This window comes from Rhea pennata, chromosome 5 (genome assembly GCF_028389875.1).
Source record: "Rhea pennata isolate bPtePen1 chromosome 5, bPtePen1.pri, whole genome shotgun sequence".
Classification (NCBI taxonomy): Eukaryota; Metazoa; Chordata; class Aves; order Rheiformes; family Rheidae; genus Rhea; species Rhea pennata.
The window spans coordinates 35,616,663-35,631,461 of NC_084667.1; the positions used below are offsets into that span (position 1 = coordinate 35,616,663).

Genomic DNA, 14,799 nt, shown 5'->3' on the forward strand with positions numbered 1-14,799 from the left:
CTTCTCTGAGCAGGATCAAAAAATATGGCTGTCTATCCGTACGAGAATATTTATGAATAGTTTAGCAAAAAGTACATTTTCTAGCTGGAATCCTCCTCCATTTTCTATACTTGGTGTTGCCATGTTGATGGCATGTTTAATGCCATAGAATTTATGGATTTCTATTTCATTTATTTATAAATAGTTATTCTTTATAATTCTTTTGCAACACCCCTGATTAATTAGAAACCTTCTGGACTCTGCAACATTCCCTACTGTATCTCAGAGATGTAGACCTTGAGACCCTGACCCTGCAACTAACCTCTGCCAGGGTTTCTAGGGCGTCCAGTTCCTGCAGACAAAGCTGGAACTGCCATAATTAAGGGAATTCTCTCGCGATAGGGGAGCACCTGAAGTTTTTGATGAGCCTGCATTAACAGATACTAGAGTGCAGACTAGGCTTGCTTAGACTATTGTAGGGTTCTGCTAGGGTCAGAGATAATGGTAATACAGGAGCCAAGATCTAGCTTCAGAACAGCTCTGTGTAGTAGAGTTGCAGGCACCAAGGTAGGGAATTGATGCTGGATTGGTCTTCAAGCCATCAATTCTTGCAGCACAGTGTTTCTAAAGCAGTCCACTAAGAATCCTTCATTAGATTTGGCAAATGATTGAGAGTTATTTCATTAAAAAAATTCCTGATATGATGAAGGTACAGCTTTTTTTTCTGGAAAATCTCTGACAGTTTTTGTTTGATAGCACCTCTGCAAGTTCTGCATTTCAAGATGGCATTTGAATGGTGGGATTTGTTATTGGCTTGAGCACAAACTTTCTCCATGAGGTCATAGGACTTGACAGATGATCAGAGGTTATGTGTTCTGTCTTCATGGATATCCTTTTGTGTGTGTGTGTGTTTGTGTGTGTAATTTCAGCTGACTCAAAGTTCATATATGAGTCTATGAAAACTATGGTGTAGGAATCCAGAAGGATTACACGAATTATAAATTGTCACAGGTGCCAATTCTTTATAATCTTGGAATGTAATATTGTTCAAGACAAGAATAATTCAATTGATATTAAATGTTGATTGCTAGAGATTGTATGCTGAATAGGATAAATTTAATCTCATAACCCTAAAATTCCAGTTTCTTTGAATTCTGAAAGAGGTTTTGTTACATATTTTTTTTTCTGGTAATTTTCGTCTATTTTATTAGTGCAAATGAGGCTTAGGCGTCACCTTAATATTTTTTTTTGTTTGTTTTTTGTGCTCCGTGTCTCTCATCTATCTGTTTACCCGCTTGATAGGACAGGTAATGGAAGGAGAGAGATTGAGGTAAAGTTTGCAGCATAAGCCTGTGCATCATTAGACAGAAAGAATCTACAGTGGGAGAGATACCAATAGAAAAGTTCTGATTATGGTTTGTGATCAAATGCATATCCAAAAGAAATCAGGCTTCATTAATACTAGTGCTCCCAGAAGTGTTGATTTTCAAAGCCAGTTGAGTCTACATGTAAGTTTGTGTTTTTCTCCAGAGAGTTCATCTCTAGTAATAAACTTCTTCGAACTTTGGTCTGTATTACAGAGGAAAAATTTCATGTAAGCTGTGTATGTACTCAACTACAAAGTAGGCAAATATAGGGGAAATATAGTACTTAAAGTAAACTCTTGATCCAGCTCACCTGTTGTGTGTTTACATTATGCTATTTCATGTTTACATTGGTCACATCACAGGAAAATACGACTTGTTTTGGGGAAAAAAAAGCCTGTCTGTATGGAGTGACTTAATCTATAGTTGAACTTGACAGATACTGGTAGGACATATAAACCCCTCTGAACAAGGTTAAATATAAACTCTTTAGGCTAGTTCATAGATACCTAACAAAGTATAGTGGGCTGCATAATCAAAGAAAGCAAAGAAGTATAGATACAACTGTCACTCAAGTAATTTTTGATGTCAGAAGATATACACAAAATATTTTTACATATGAACATGCTTATTAGACAAAATAACTTGAAGCAGTGGAATAATTGGCATGTATTCAAATTGTGGTTAATTGAATTCATCATTTGTTGCTCAGAGAGCCACATGAGGTATAGATTCTTCATAGAGGAAGTAATTTTCATTAACAGGATATAATTTAGAATGAGAAACATATACATTCTGCTTGATACACTGTTAATAATTAATATGGAATAAATACATAGACATATACTGAGTTACTGTATTTCTACCTGTCACTCTCTAGAGTTTCAGCAACTCATCTGCATCCTAAGTAAGTATATTTATTCAGAGAGATGACACTGTAACACTACCTCCAAAAGTGGAAGACCTTTATGTCACAGCATCAGATATGAGTCATCCTTGTTATTAAAATGGCAAAGTGAGATCAGAATGGTAATTTGATCTCATGCCTACTCAGATCTGTCCAAGAATTTTGCTTATTTGTGAACTAATGCTGTACAGTTAAAAAGCTGATAGCCAGTTCTCAAACTGATCATTATTTTTGAGGCTGATCAGCATTGCTCAACTACACTAGAAAGAAAATAAAAACCCTTTAAGAAGGAATATTATTTCTGTTTTGTGTTCTAATTACACATTACATTTTTTATTTTGTCCTAAATTTATTGTTAACATTGACTTGTACAAGCTATTTGAAGACTAAAGCATAAAAGAGTATCCTGTAGAATGCCTGAAAGAAAGCATATGATATCGCTGAATGGAGTAGGTGATTGAAAGCCAACAGTTCCACATGATCCAATCCGTCAAAGGCTGTCTGCTTTACCTTAAGCAAGTTGCTTTGTGCCTGATCTTGAAAACAGTGCTACTTTGGATAGTTAGATATTCTGTAGATCAGGATTTCAAAAAGTGCTTCAGTTAGTGCAAAACCTGACTTTGGCCTTAGCTCAGGAAAAACACAAACAGAAGCCAAAGTCCAGCTCACTTTGGGACACCACTTTGACATGCAAATAATGCATGGCTTCAGAAAGACTGAAAAGTATTCTTTAGGTCCTTCCTTGAATCATGGCTCAAAACTAAAATCTTCTGTGAGGATTCTTCAACATTTCAGCTGAAGCAGAAGTGTAGCAATAAGTTACTTTTATTGGATTTATGCTATGTACCAATTCTTAGGCTTCACTTCGAACTCTGCCTGAGTTGGAATGGGACTGCAGGATCTGCCCCTGAGGGAGGGCCGCTCTTGGCTGAGCATTTTGTAGGTCTCCAGCTTCATTTGCTTGGTTGGTTGATTGTTTATGTGTTTATCTTCTTTCTACTGATTTGACCTCTGAACAATTTGCTGCATAGATCTCTATATGGTAAGCCTTTATGGAAGCATGTAGGAGTGGAAGGAAAAAGGAGGCTTTACCTTTTTACCTTCAGTTAGCAACTGAAGACCACCTACAGGAATGCTCTTTAATTTTACTGTGTTTACCATACTTCTGCCATGCTGATTTTAGAAGCTACAGTGGTATTTAGCGTTTCTGAATTACAAGGCTATACTTCATATTTCCTTCTCTTTTTAATAACAGGTGGTAACAATACTGGCAAACATGTCTGTGTTGGACCAGTGTGCTTCAGAAATCATTCAAGGAAATGGTATGTATTTTAGCTGAATTGTGTTCTGTATTTGTTTGCAGAGAATGTGAGTAAAGGAGGAAGAAACAATACAAACTAAAGGGGAAAGGCTGCAAATTAAGTGTTACTAGTGAAGCCCTTGTCAGCTGAATAATGCATGTTGGTGCAGGATGCAAAATGAGTCCATGGAGTGGTTTTATGCACTTGAAATAAATTACCACTGCTTTAGATAACTTTGCATGTTTGACCATATCGCTAATTTTGTTTGTTTGTTTTGTGTCATGTATCCACAGATGCAATGCAGGCTAGTATGAAGTGTTTCAAAACTTTTATTTTTATAAATTACGCTGTGTGAGGTGGCAGTTCTTACATGTTGAAAGATATGTCATCTGATATTGAGCTACACATACCTGCATTTTATGTCACTTTGTTCACAAGTATTCAAAAGTACTATAAATTTTGAGGCATTATGTTTTCATTACTATAAAGCAATTGCTACATTTTGTTTCTACACTCCTGTAAATATCATATTGTGAGAAATTCATTGTTTAGAAAAGAACTAGCCATTACGGGGGCAACAAAAGTCTGAGAAGTTAGGTTAATAATTCTGTGTTTAATAATATAGGAGGATGTAACTGATTTAATATCACACCTTCCAGCAAATTCATGGCCAGGTGATATACTAAGACAGCTTCTCTCTAGTGGGAGATATTCAGTAAATGTGAAGCATCACATCTATTGCTTTTTCTGTCCTAGGAATACTCCTTCTCTCCTACATCCCTTTTCAAAATTAATGTTTGGAAAGGAATGGTTTGAATTTGGCTCCATCTGAGCCTCAGAGATTGCTGATTGTAGGTGGGAGAAGGGCTTTCAAAAAGCCTCTTTGTAGAGGTGGTTCTTGAAATAGCATTGGCTAGTTTCTATATAATATTGGATTTAGCTGTTTCTTGCATTTCAGTGGAAAATTTGAACTCTATGCACACAAATATGACTGGCAAGAACTATATGTGACTAATTTGCTTGATGGAATCCATATGTGCATGTAGGTAGTGTGCATTGAATATTCTCACTAGGGCAGGTAGATGTTGTGATTTGAGACCAAACAAGTATGGAGGCTGATTGGATTTGGATACTAAAGCACTTTAATCATAGATAGATGTAATTTTATGAAATTACAAGAGTTTCCTGTCCTGTGTGGGAGATGGTGCAGTAAGGAGGAGAAACTGGTCAGGTTAGCATTGTGGTTTTTTTAACCTAACCTCCTTGTTCCATGGGAGAGGTGGTGCAGTCCTGGAGAGAGGTCTGTCAGGTCAGCGGGGTCTCCTGCTGTGCAATGTGTGCTTCTGACGTGGGATGTGGGATGCCTTGAGGTCTCTTCTACCTGTGTTCCTGGCAGTTGGAGAGATTATCTCAGACCCTGGTGCAGGGTCATGGGGCTTCTCCTCCCAGAGTCTTTTCAGAAACTCTTGGTAAGATCCCAGTGTTCCTGGATGTCCTTGCATGGTTGGTGACTTGTCTGTTTTATTTGAGCTGTTGTCTTCTGATTTACTGTTTGCCATTGTTGGCACCTGGAATTTGTTTGTTCTGGACGTGTCCTGGACTCCCTTATACTCCTTGAAACTTAATAGATTGTCTGTGTAATTTAGCTCTGTATTCCACTGAGTATTCTGTTATTTGGGACAGGTGGTTAGCTGTATTTTGTTTAATTCTGCTGCAACAAAAAGTCAGCTAAAGTTCATGATCTTATGCTAACAGCTATGCTAACTCGGCCTAACTCATACCAACTGCTGCAGTAGGTGGAGATGTACACGTGGATTATGAAGTGCAATCCAAGTAGGCCAACCTGTAAGTAATGCAGTAGATGGACCAGTCTCAGTCCTTTTTTATCCAACTCAAGAGAGTGCCTAGCCCTGAGAACAGCTGCAAAACTTTTGCTCTCAGTCAAGACAAGGGATTATCCATCCTCAAGCTGTGTAAATCAGGAGAAATTCCCTGTATGTCTCTTGAGTTTCACAAGTGGAGAAAGATCATAAGATGACACTCAGGCATGAAGTGCTTTACAGGAACAGAACCTTAATGATTGCCGTTTGTAAATAACTGTGAAAGAATTTGAGCAATTTGTTGCATATTCATCATAGACTGTATTGGACCTATGCACATTTGCACCATTTGTGAATTGTAAGCATGACCTGGACCCAAAGTGATTTTTTAAAAAAGAAGCATACAGTGCCAAATAACCCATTCTGTTTTCCAAGAGAAATCAGAAGGTAGTGTTTGCTCTAGTCCTCCCTTAGTGAAACAGATAATTAACGGAAGTGTGTACATGGCAAAGTGAATTTGTGTATATGTTTCTTAATGGAAGTTCACACAGAAGCATTTGCCCTCGGGCGTATGAGAAGGGTTGACACTCATCTTGTGTATAAAAGCTTCCTGTGCCTGGCTAATATTATAATAATTAGCTGCTGATCAGAAGCTAGATTCACAAACATGTTCCTGAGAAGGGTGTTTGGATTTGGAAGAGTTTAGATGGGTTTTCTTTTCAACTTTGACTTAATATTTTTGTATGTCAATTGATTATTACTTAGTTGTGTGATTCTGATGGTAATTCCATTAATTATTTATGCAAATGTTCCAATAGTTATAATCCTCTGATGCCAACTAAAGTAATCTTGAATGCCTAATGGCATATGGAGTCTAATAACACATAATTGTCCTTACATTTAAAATAATTTAGAAAATATAAATCAGTTTCATCTGCTTTTGTCCTGCTGCAATAAGAATATCAGCTCCTGTAGGCAACAATAAGTTAATAAAACCATTTCACCATGAGTGAAATGACCTATTCTGAAGTCAAGAGCAGCAACATAGTAAGCTTCAAGAGGCCAAAATGTCCTCTTTTTCCCTTATGAAGGGTATTTAGAATGGTGATTGCTTTATGTATTTAAACAGTTCGAGGGGGAGCTTTTAAAGGCTTACTTAAAAATACATAAACTGAAAAAAGAGTTTTATTTTCCTCTAATTCTGAGCAAAATTTTATATACAGACCTGAAATTTATTACTGCCAGTTTTTAAATTCGTAATACCTTTAGGTTAGTTTAGAATCAAAGAATTGCTTTTAGTTTTCAAAAATTTGCTGAATCAATCTAAAATGCTAGTTCCTAGATTCTAGTCAGTGTGTTTCAAAGCAGGTCGAATAGAAGAGGGAAAAGAACTAGTGCATTTTCTAGTTCCAGAAGTTCTGTAGCTTCCTAGTGGAAATGAAGTTTTGCACAGATCAGATGTGCCTAAATCCTGATGGCAAAATTGCAAGCCACTGTTAGGCATTCTTACTGCATTATTTGGATGATAATTGGTGTGTATTTACACAGTCAGCTGACTTTTCCTTTTACTTTTTTGGACTGAAATTTTGTAGGAGAGAGGCTAACAATGGCTTTCATATCTTTTTAGGTGTTCAGCTTTTAATGGAAATGCTCTTTGAGAGATCATCTTCAGGAAATTCAGCAGAAGTTGCTGCTTGCGAGCGAGTCCAACAGAAATCTGCAGTTACACTGGCACGACTCAGCCGAGATCCTGAGGTGGCAGATGCAGCCGTAAAACTCAGCTGTAAGGATGTATCACTCGCTTAATGGAAGACTGAAAAAGAGGGAGGAACTGCCAGTCAAGGAAGTTCTTTTTTCCTTTTCATAAGCTGTACCTCACTTGGTGGGTTAGGAGATTGTGCTAAGTTAACTCTCGTAAATTCCCAGAGGAACAGGAGGTGTAGCTTCCTCTCAACACCTAAGTGTGGCAGACTGTGACAGCTGACAGTGCTGCATCCCCCATTCCTTTCCTTAAACCCTTGTGCAGGATCAATCAGCAGAAGGAAAACTGGGCCTCTGCAATTTCAAATATAATGAATCTGGTAGGAAGCAGTGTGTTCTTTTGGCTAGAGCTTTTTATGGGTGTATAGCATGATTGATAGGGAAGAAATGGAGGTCATTATTTTCTTTGTAAAAGAGTCGTAGAGGGTAAAAATAATGCATTTGTTTGTTTATGCTTTGCAACTATTAATCAGGACTGTTCTGAACTGCATAGCTCCATGGATAGTCCTGTAAGTATTTGCGTATGTCTTTGCCTTAGAAACGATATTGAATAAGGAAGATAAATATAAAATATCAAAAAGGGCTCTTATTTCATAATAAAGAGTTTATTTTTCTAAATTTTCTAAATTATTTCTCCCCAAATTCTTCTGTGCACTCAGGTATTCCTCGCCTAATTAAACTTTGCAGATCACCAACTGAAAGAAATAACAGCGATTCTGTTCTAGTGGCATGTCTGGTAGGTACTTTTTTTTTTTTTTAATCATCCTCTTATCTTGAGAAATGCTGAAACCCCAGCCCAAACTCTTTCAAAATGTATAAGTATTACAAGAATGTTTTAAATTTATGCCAGAGTTTCCTGCAATCCTTAAGCATAATTCTGTCAATTATTTATCTTCTAATTGGAGATTTAATCACTTAAGCAAAAATGACTTCATCTTCACAGTACAGAGGAATCAAAAATTCACTGGAGTGTTTCAGAATTTAAGTTTTCGGTAATTCTTAAATTCCATTCTCTGATGATGCTGATGATGCAAGAAATAAGCCTTGAATCACAGAATTACCAGCCCTTTATCTTTACACATGTGAATACACACACACACACACACACACACACACACACAGAAATATTTATGTAAAATAGCTGAAGAGAGGAAAAGAGATTTTTCTCTTTCATTATAATCCATTTTTCTACTTGAAAATGTCTTCTCTAAGACATTGTAGAGCCTAACCAAAGAGTAGTCAACAGAAGGCTAATGTATCATCAACACATTTTCTGTTGTGCAATCTCATAATCTGAATATTTGTTCCCAGATGTTTGAAAATGTATGGTTTCTTTCTACTACACTAGTGCCTAAAAGGCCTCTGTTATGGGCATTACATAAAACTTCATTTGGAGGTGTTTTCTGAGTGAGACAGCTGACAGTCTTCATAAATAAGACAAAAACTGAGAGGGTAATTGAGGTACAAAGAGGCAGTGTGAGACATACAGCAGATCAGAGATTGGTTTACAGTCTAAGCTCTTTGACTGTCATCTTTTGTTCTTTTTTTAAGATGCCACTCTCCTTGCTGCTCATATCTGAGAGTAATGTGCCCAAAAAGAATTGTGCTTTAATAACTGCATTTGAGAGGAGATTTATCTGACAAGTGAACACAGTAATGAGAGAGTACCCAAGTGAAAGAGTCCATGGACCTACACAGGAGGTCCTTTTCAAGTCTTGGCTATTATTTAGAGATTGCTATAATGGATTTCTCAAAGAAGAGTTTGTCAGTCTGCAACTCTATTACTGTTGTATTGTTTTGTTTTTGCAGGCAGCCTTACGAAGACTAGCAATTATGAGTCCTGATGGACTTGAAGATTTGGATTTTCAGCAGCTAGTAAAGCCCAGACTTGTGGATTCCTTTCTGCTATGTACAAATATGGAGGAGAGCTTTGTATAAATGTGAGCCAAAAACCTCAAAGCAAGCTAGTCTCTGAAAAACAATCAAGATAATATATATACAATTTTGTGTAGTTTTAGGCTTATTATTTATGACTTATTTATTTTAAAACTATGAACATGTTGTTTGTAGTAGCAGAGAAACAGAATAGGCAAACTTGTTTCAATGGTTTACAAACGTAACTGTTTATCTTGTTTTTCTGCCATACATGAAGACATGTCAACAGACCATATCTGTGCAGTCTAACAAAAGGTTCTTTTTGTTTAACAGAGTTGGATGAAGGTAATGAAGCCAAGAATTTGGTGCTCTGATTTTAAATGTTTATAATAATGTTTTGTTGCTGATATTTTACTATGATTAGAGCATTTTGCATTCTTTGTAAGAAATATATTACTCTTATGCATTCATTTCATTAGAAAAAAAATTCTTAATGCTTAAAGAATATCCTTTAAAATGAAAGAGATGTTATCTTCTGAGTCCACTTTGTAACTGTTGCTGTTATGTTTTAATAGAATTATGAAAATGCCTAACTGTGATTAGCTAAGGTAATTTTTTAGGAAATTTTCAAATACTGGCTTTTAATTATGTTAGAGAACATTTTTAAGCTGTGTATAGGGATCCATTAGAGGGTACATAATTGCAGACAACTCTTTTCTTTTATATGCATGTAACTCAAATTTCCTCACCAAATTAAGACTTATAGAAAAATCTTTATGAAATCAAACATACATCATCAGTGTGAAGGTATCAACATAAGACTTAAAATTCCCACTCACTGATAGTTCTTCCCTCCTTTCCAGGCCTTAAAGTAGCTGGAAATGATTATGTCCAGACGTGTTTTTAATATTCAAAGTATTACTTCTGTGAAAAATTGTGCATGCATATGTTAAATAATCAGAACAGATAAATTGATTATGACTTAAATTCCAATTTTCTGCTTTTCTAATTAGTCTTGTATTTCTAAAAATGTGAAATGAGATCTTAAAGAGCTCTTGAAGATCTTATGATCTCTTGGATCATAAAGTGATCCAGAGAAATAGGTGGAAACTACTAAGAAACAAATTACAAACTCTTTCATATCCTACAGAGTTTTTGTGAAAAGTCAGGTAGAAAAACACTCTCCAGATAGGTTGACTAATTTTAAATGTATATGGTTTCCTGATGAAAAAAAGCCCAAATTTTAAGAGAAATATTTATATGTAAAGTCTTTTGTCGTTTCCACCTATTTCTCTGGATCACTTTATGATCAGGCAACTTTAGAGTACTAGGACATCTGCCAAAAAAGTAAGTAGGATTCTTCTTGACTGTAGTTACTTTGTAGATATAGTAAGCTTAATCCATTAGTGTTTATTTAGTATTATGTGGGGTTTAGATGCAAGGCACCAGGTAAGTGCTGAGATGTGATTGCCTTCCACATTTTTTTCTGTCTGAGAAATCTGGGCTGCATCGAGCAGTGATAAATAGTGGCCACTTTTTTCTTCTGTTGAGTATATGAGTTAAGAAGTTTTTGCTTTAACATATCTTCCTTGTAATCTCTTTGTTTAACAAGGAACTATATCTTGAATGAATTTCTAAAAACATTAGAAAACATATAACCTCTGTCATAAGCAACTACTCAAAGATAAGCATAGACTCAGATATTTTACAGATGTGATTTTCTAGTAAAAGCAGAGGTGAATTCTGCTTTGTTTGTATACTTTGAAGTAGTTCCTTAAATGTGTGAGATTAAGATGTATTGCACTGTACAAATTTCAAAATATTATACAAGGGTACAAGGTGACTTAACACTTTTTTCGCTAAGCAGAAATGCATATATGAACTCTGCATGCCTTAAATGGTGAAGTGAACATTCTTGTTACAAAAAAAAATCGTCTAGAAATAAATTATAATAAACTGAACAAGGTCCTGTTGCTGTCATCCTAATAATATTCCAAATAGTATACAACACATCAAATTCTGTAGCTGAATATGCTGTACGGAATCTTTTTCTGTTAGCTGTGACCAACATCAGAATCTAGTCATTTGTAGACAGGGACAGAATTTATCCCATAAAAACAGGAATACTACAATGTACAATTGGTCTACTAAAAGAAGAAGAAAAAAAAAGAAATTGTGAGAGTGATGTGTACATGTGGAAAAGAGTAGAGATCATCTCCTGATCAAGACAATGGAATATTTATGCATGCATTCACTGAAAATAGTTGCAATAGAAAGTATGAGTTACACTGACATTACTAGATAAAATGTCACTGGACTACAAATGTGTTATTTTGGCACAAATGAATCGCCTCAGTTGTTGAAAGGGAGCAGAGAGTGAATCAGACTGTATTGTTGCATAACTGTTGCTCACAGATCAAATGATAAGTAAGTGCAGGGGAATTGCAGGCCTCCCAAGGCAGAAAGATTAATTCCTGGGTCCTTAGAAGTGCAGCTGAACTGTGAGGTAATAGAAGGATTAAAAATAAATGTATATCATTTCAGAGCATAACCAAATCAAGCAGAAAAATGTAATTTGGGTTCAGCAGGGAATCAGAATACTGTGCTTTTCAGGAGATTTTTATCTCAGTGCTGTCAAGCAGTCTTGAAAAACAGAGAACTGTAGATGAATACGTTTGGCATAAGCATGATACTGATTCTAATGCCAATCCATCCTGCAGTCCAACAACTCAGATTTATGAACAGTGCATCAGGCTGGTTATGTTTTCTGAGAGACCCATAGCACTATTTTCAATGGTATCCTTACCTAGGCAGCAAATCCTTGCTCCCCTAAAATTAGAAATCAATGAAAAGAAATAGTATATATTTTATAGCAGTGTATTTTGTAAAACTCTTACCAAGATAAATTACTATAAGAAAAAACCTTATTTTTTCAATATTATAGTGCATCATGCAAGGCAGTGGTCATGTATGAAGTTAATTGAAGCAACTATTGAAAAAAAAAATTATGGCCTGTAACATTTTTAAGCCATTGCTAACAGGTCAAACAGTGAGCAGACCAATGCAATGAAGAAGTCTAATTTTCTCTCCAATACAGTTATATGAATACAGACTAATTGATTTTACTACAGATATTCTCAATCTGTGTATATGTAGCCATACATCTGGGCCCATACTCTCCATTTACATGTGTTCGTGTTATAAGTATGATTGTTTACTTTGCAGAAACACAGTAAATTTAAAGGGAACTCATGTTTGTATTAGAAAAAATATGTATCAAAAGAGCCAGTTCAGACCTGGTATCATTTAAATGTCAGTGAAGCTGTTCAAATTAGGTCTGAATTACCCAAAGTTATCTACTTTATTTTTGCATACGTTAATGGTTATGAGAAAATTAAATATTCCTCTTTTCTCCTGACTCATTTAACATTAAAAAGTTGTTAGAAAGTATTGAAATGTTATTTTCTTGTGACTTCTGAATTCTGGATCATAGAATCAGTAAGGTTGAACCAGTAGAATAGAATAGAATCAGTAAGTCAACAACGCTTGATCTGAAACAGACTGTTTTATTTTTAAACCAAAAAAGCAAGAGATTAAGACAAAACAAAAATGTATAATTTCAATCCGGTATGAAACAAAATATGTCCAAATATTTTCATTAAAATGGGTAATTTGGTGGATCAAACTTAGGACTCTGTATGTGTACATAATTAGTAGAGTAAGGTAGAGAGTGTGTGTAATATGTATGTATGAACCCATATATGTGGACTTGCTGGTCTGTAGAGACTGTGTGTAAGCTAGGGGGAAACTAGCTTAGTCATTTTGGAAATTGAGTATTATATTTGCCATAAATGTAATAGTTTCATTCAAATTGTTCTAAAAATCCTTGATTGTGGGTGATTTTTTTTTTTCTGGAAGTGTTAGACAAACATGCAGTGAACTGCAGGATCCTTTGTAATTTTGATTTAACTCTAGTGACTTTGGAGAACATGTTCATATTTAAGCTTTAGTTTGAACTGTTTACAAATAGACGTTTTATTCATAGAATAAAATTTTTGTCTCCGTTTATTATGTGTTTAGTACATGAATAACTTATGTGCTCTGTTGTTCATCTGACTTTTTCTGTTTAAAACAATATTTTTCTCTACAAAGATGTCTGGGTAAGTTGACTGTCTTACCTATTTTGAAGGTTTCCTTTTAGTGTCTGAAAGACAGGATTTGATTGCCTTACTTTGACAAAACCAATTCTGGTATCTGATATGATTTGTTCCAAATACTTTATTTTTAATATCACACTTTTAATCTCTGTCCTTTTAAATAGCAGTAATGAGAAGTCAAAATAATATTGCCTTTGGTATTGTGAATAATCTTTTGTTTTCAGTCTTAATTTATGCTAAATTCAATGTATTTAAAGTGACACCGTAGCCAATGTAAACTATGCACTAGTATTCTCACTTTTAAGGAGGCAGGGAAGATGGCATGGAGAACAAAACTGCAGTATCTCTTTGAGCATGAAAAGATTTAGAATGATTTTGTTCATCTGAGTTGGATGTGCTTACCTAGTGGTGGGTGGGTGAATAGTTTTAGTCTTTGACAGGAACAAGAAAAACACAGGGTCATATATTTTCAAAACTCATACGTTTTGCAGAAATCCGTATCTGTACTTTCTAGCTTGCTCTTTAGTCTGAGTTTCTCTTTCATATAGTTGATGCTAAGTGCAATAAACTTCTACTGCTTGGAATTCCATTTAGAGGTTTTACTTTTTAAACAAAAATATTTATAAATAAGTGTACTCTGGATCACTTAGAACAAAAGAAATGTGTTTATTGTTCCCACAACAGGAGGAAGAACCAGCATATTTAGCAGAAAACTTACAAGAGAAACAAATGTATAATAGTCTACCTCCAGGTATTGGTATTTTTACAAGCAGACTTGCTAATTAAGGATTAATTAATTGATCAGTCCTCTGCCAAATAATCACTGAATCAAATTAATAAGGGAAAACCACTAGAAGAAATACAGACAAAGCACTAGCAAATCAAAGATTTTCTTTCTTTTTTTTTTTTTCCCCAGCTGTCAGTGAGTGACTTTCTGTTTTAATAATTCAAATGAGCTTACAGGCCAAGGGAACCCTTGGGAAAACAGTGCAAAAATAAATGTGGAGTGGGTAATACAGCTAATTTGCTTAAGAGAGAAAATAAAATGGATCAAATGACTTGAATGAAGAAGAAAGTGTGTCCCATGCAGTACCTTTTTCTTACTCTTTCGATCACCTGTATTACAGATGTTTAACTGAAAGATAAACTACTTGTACTGTTTTCTTCAAGCTTTTTATATATTGCCAGTGTCTTAACTGCATTTGTCAGTCTTCCATATCCTTTACAATGTGTTTGGTTTTGACCTAACAATATACATATGTTTTTCTTAATTTTTCATCAAAGTAATTTACTAGTTTCAGTGTACAGAACAGCTCTCTCAAAGATCGATTTTTTTTATTATTATTATTTTAACTGCATCATTTAAAAAATCTTCATTTTGAATAGTTCTGGAAGGATGTATCTAACAAGATATATCCATTATGTATGCTCATTAGGTAAGGCAAAGTTTATGATAAATCAAGAAGATGCATCTAAAAAGATCCAGGAAGAGCCATGTGCATTTTCACCTGCATCAAAAGAATAATTATGGAATGGACTGAATCACCTAGGGAAGCCTGCTTTGAAGCTACGGTAAGTCAATGTGGCTGCACTGCAGTAAAGAACAGAGCAAAACCGCAGGTTTCAAGATACTTG

At 35.2% G+C, this 14,799-nt stretch overlaps 1 protein-coding gene across 3 annotated transcripts in view; it reads left to right on the forward strand.

Moving 5' to 3' along the window:
- Window positions 1-13,906, forward strand: part of INSC (INSC spindle orientation adaptor protein) — a 143,399-nt gene extending 129,493 nt beyond the window's left edge. For 2 of the 3 annotated variants that reach the window (XM_062576849.1, XM_062576847.1), the window contains exons 10-13: window positions 3,506-3,572; window positions 6,999-7,154; window positions 7,792-7,868; window positions 8,942-9,416. In XM_062576849.1, coding sequence (XP_062432833.1) covers window positions 3,506-3,572; window positions 6,999-7,154; window positions 7,792-7,868; window positions 8,942-9,070 — 429 coding nt within the window. In that variant the 3' untranslated portion in view covers window positions 9,071-9,416. Of the gene's footprint in view, window positions 1-3,505; window positions 3,573-6,998; window positions 7,155-7,791; window positions 7,869-8,941; window positions 9,417-13,848 lie in introns of those variants that run through there. The other variant, XM_062576850.1, reaches the window with a different exon arrangement.
- Window positions 13,907-14,799: the final 893 nt, after the last annotated feature.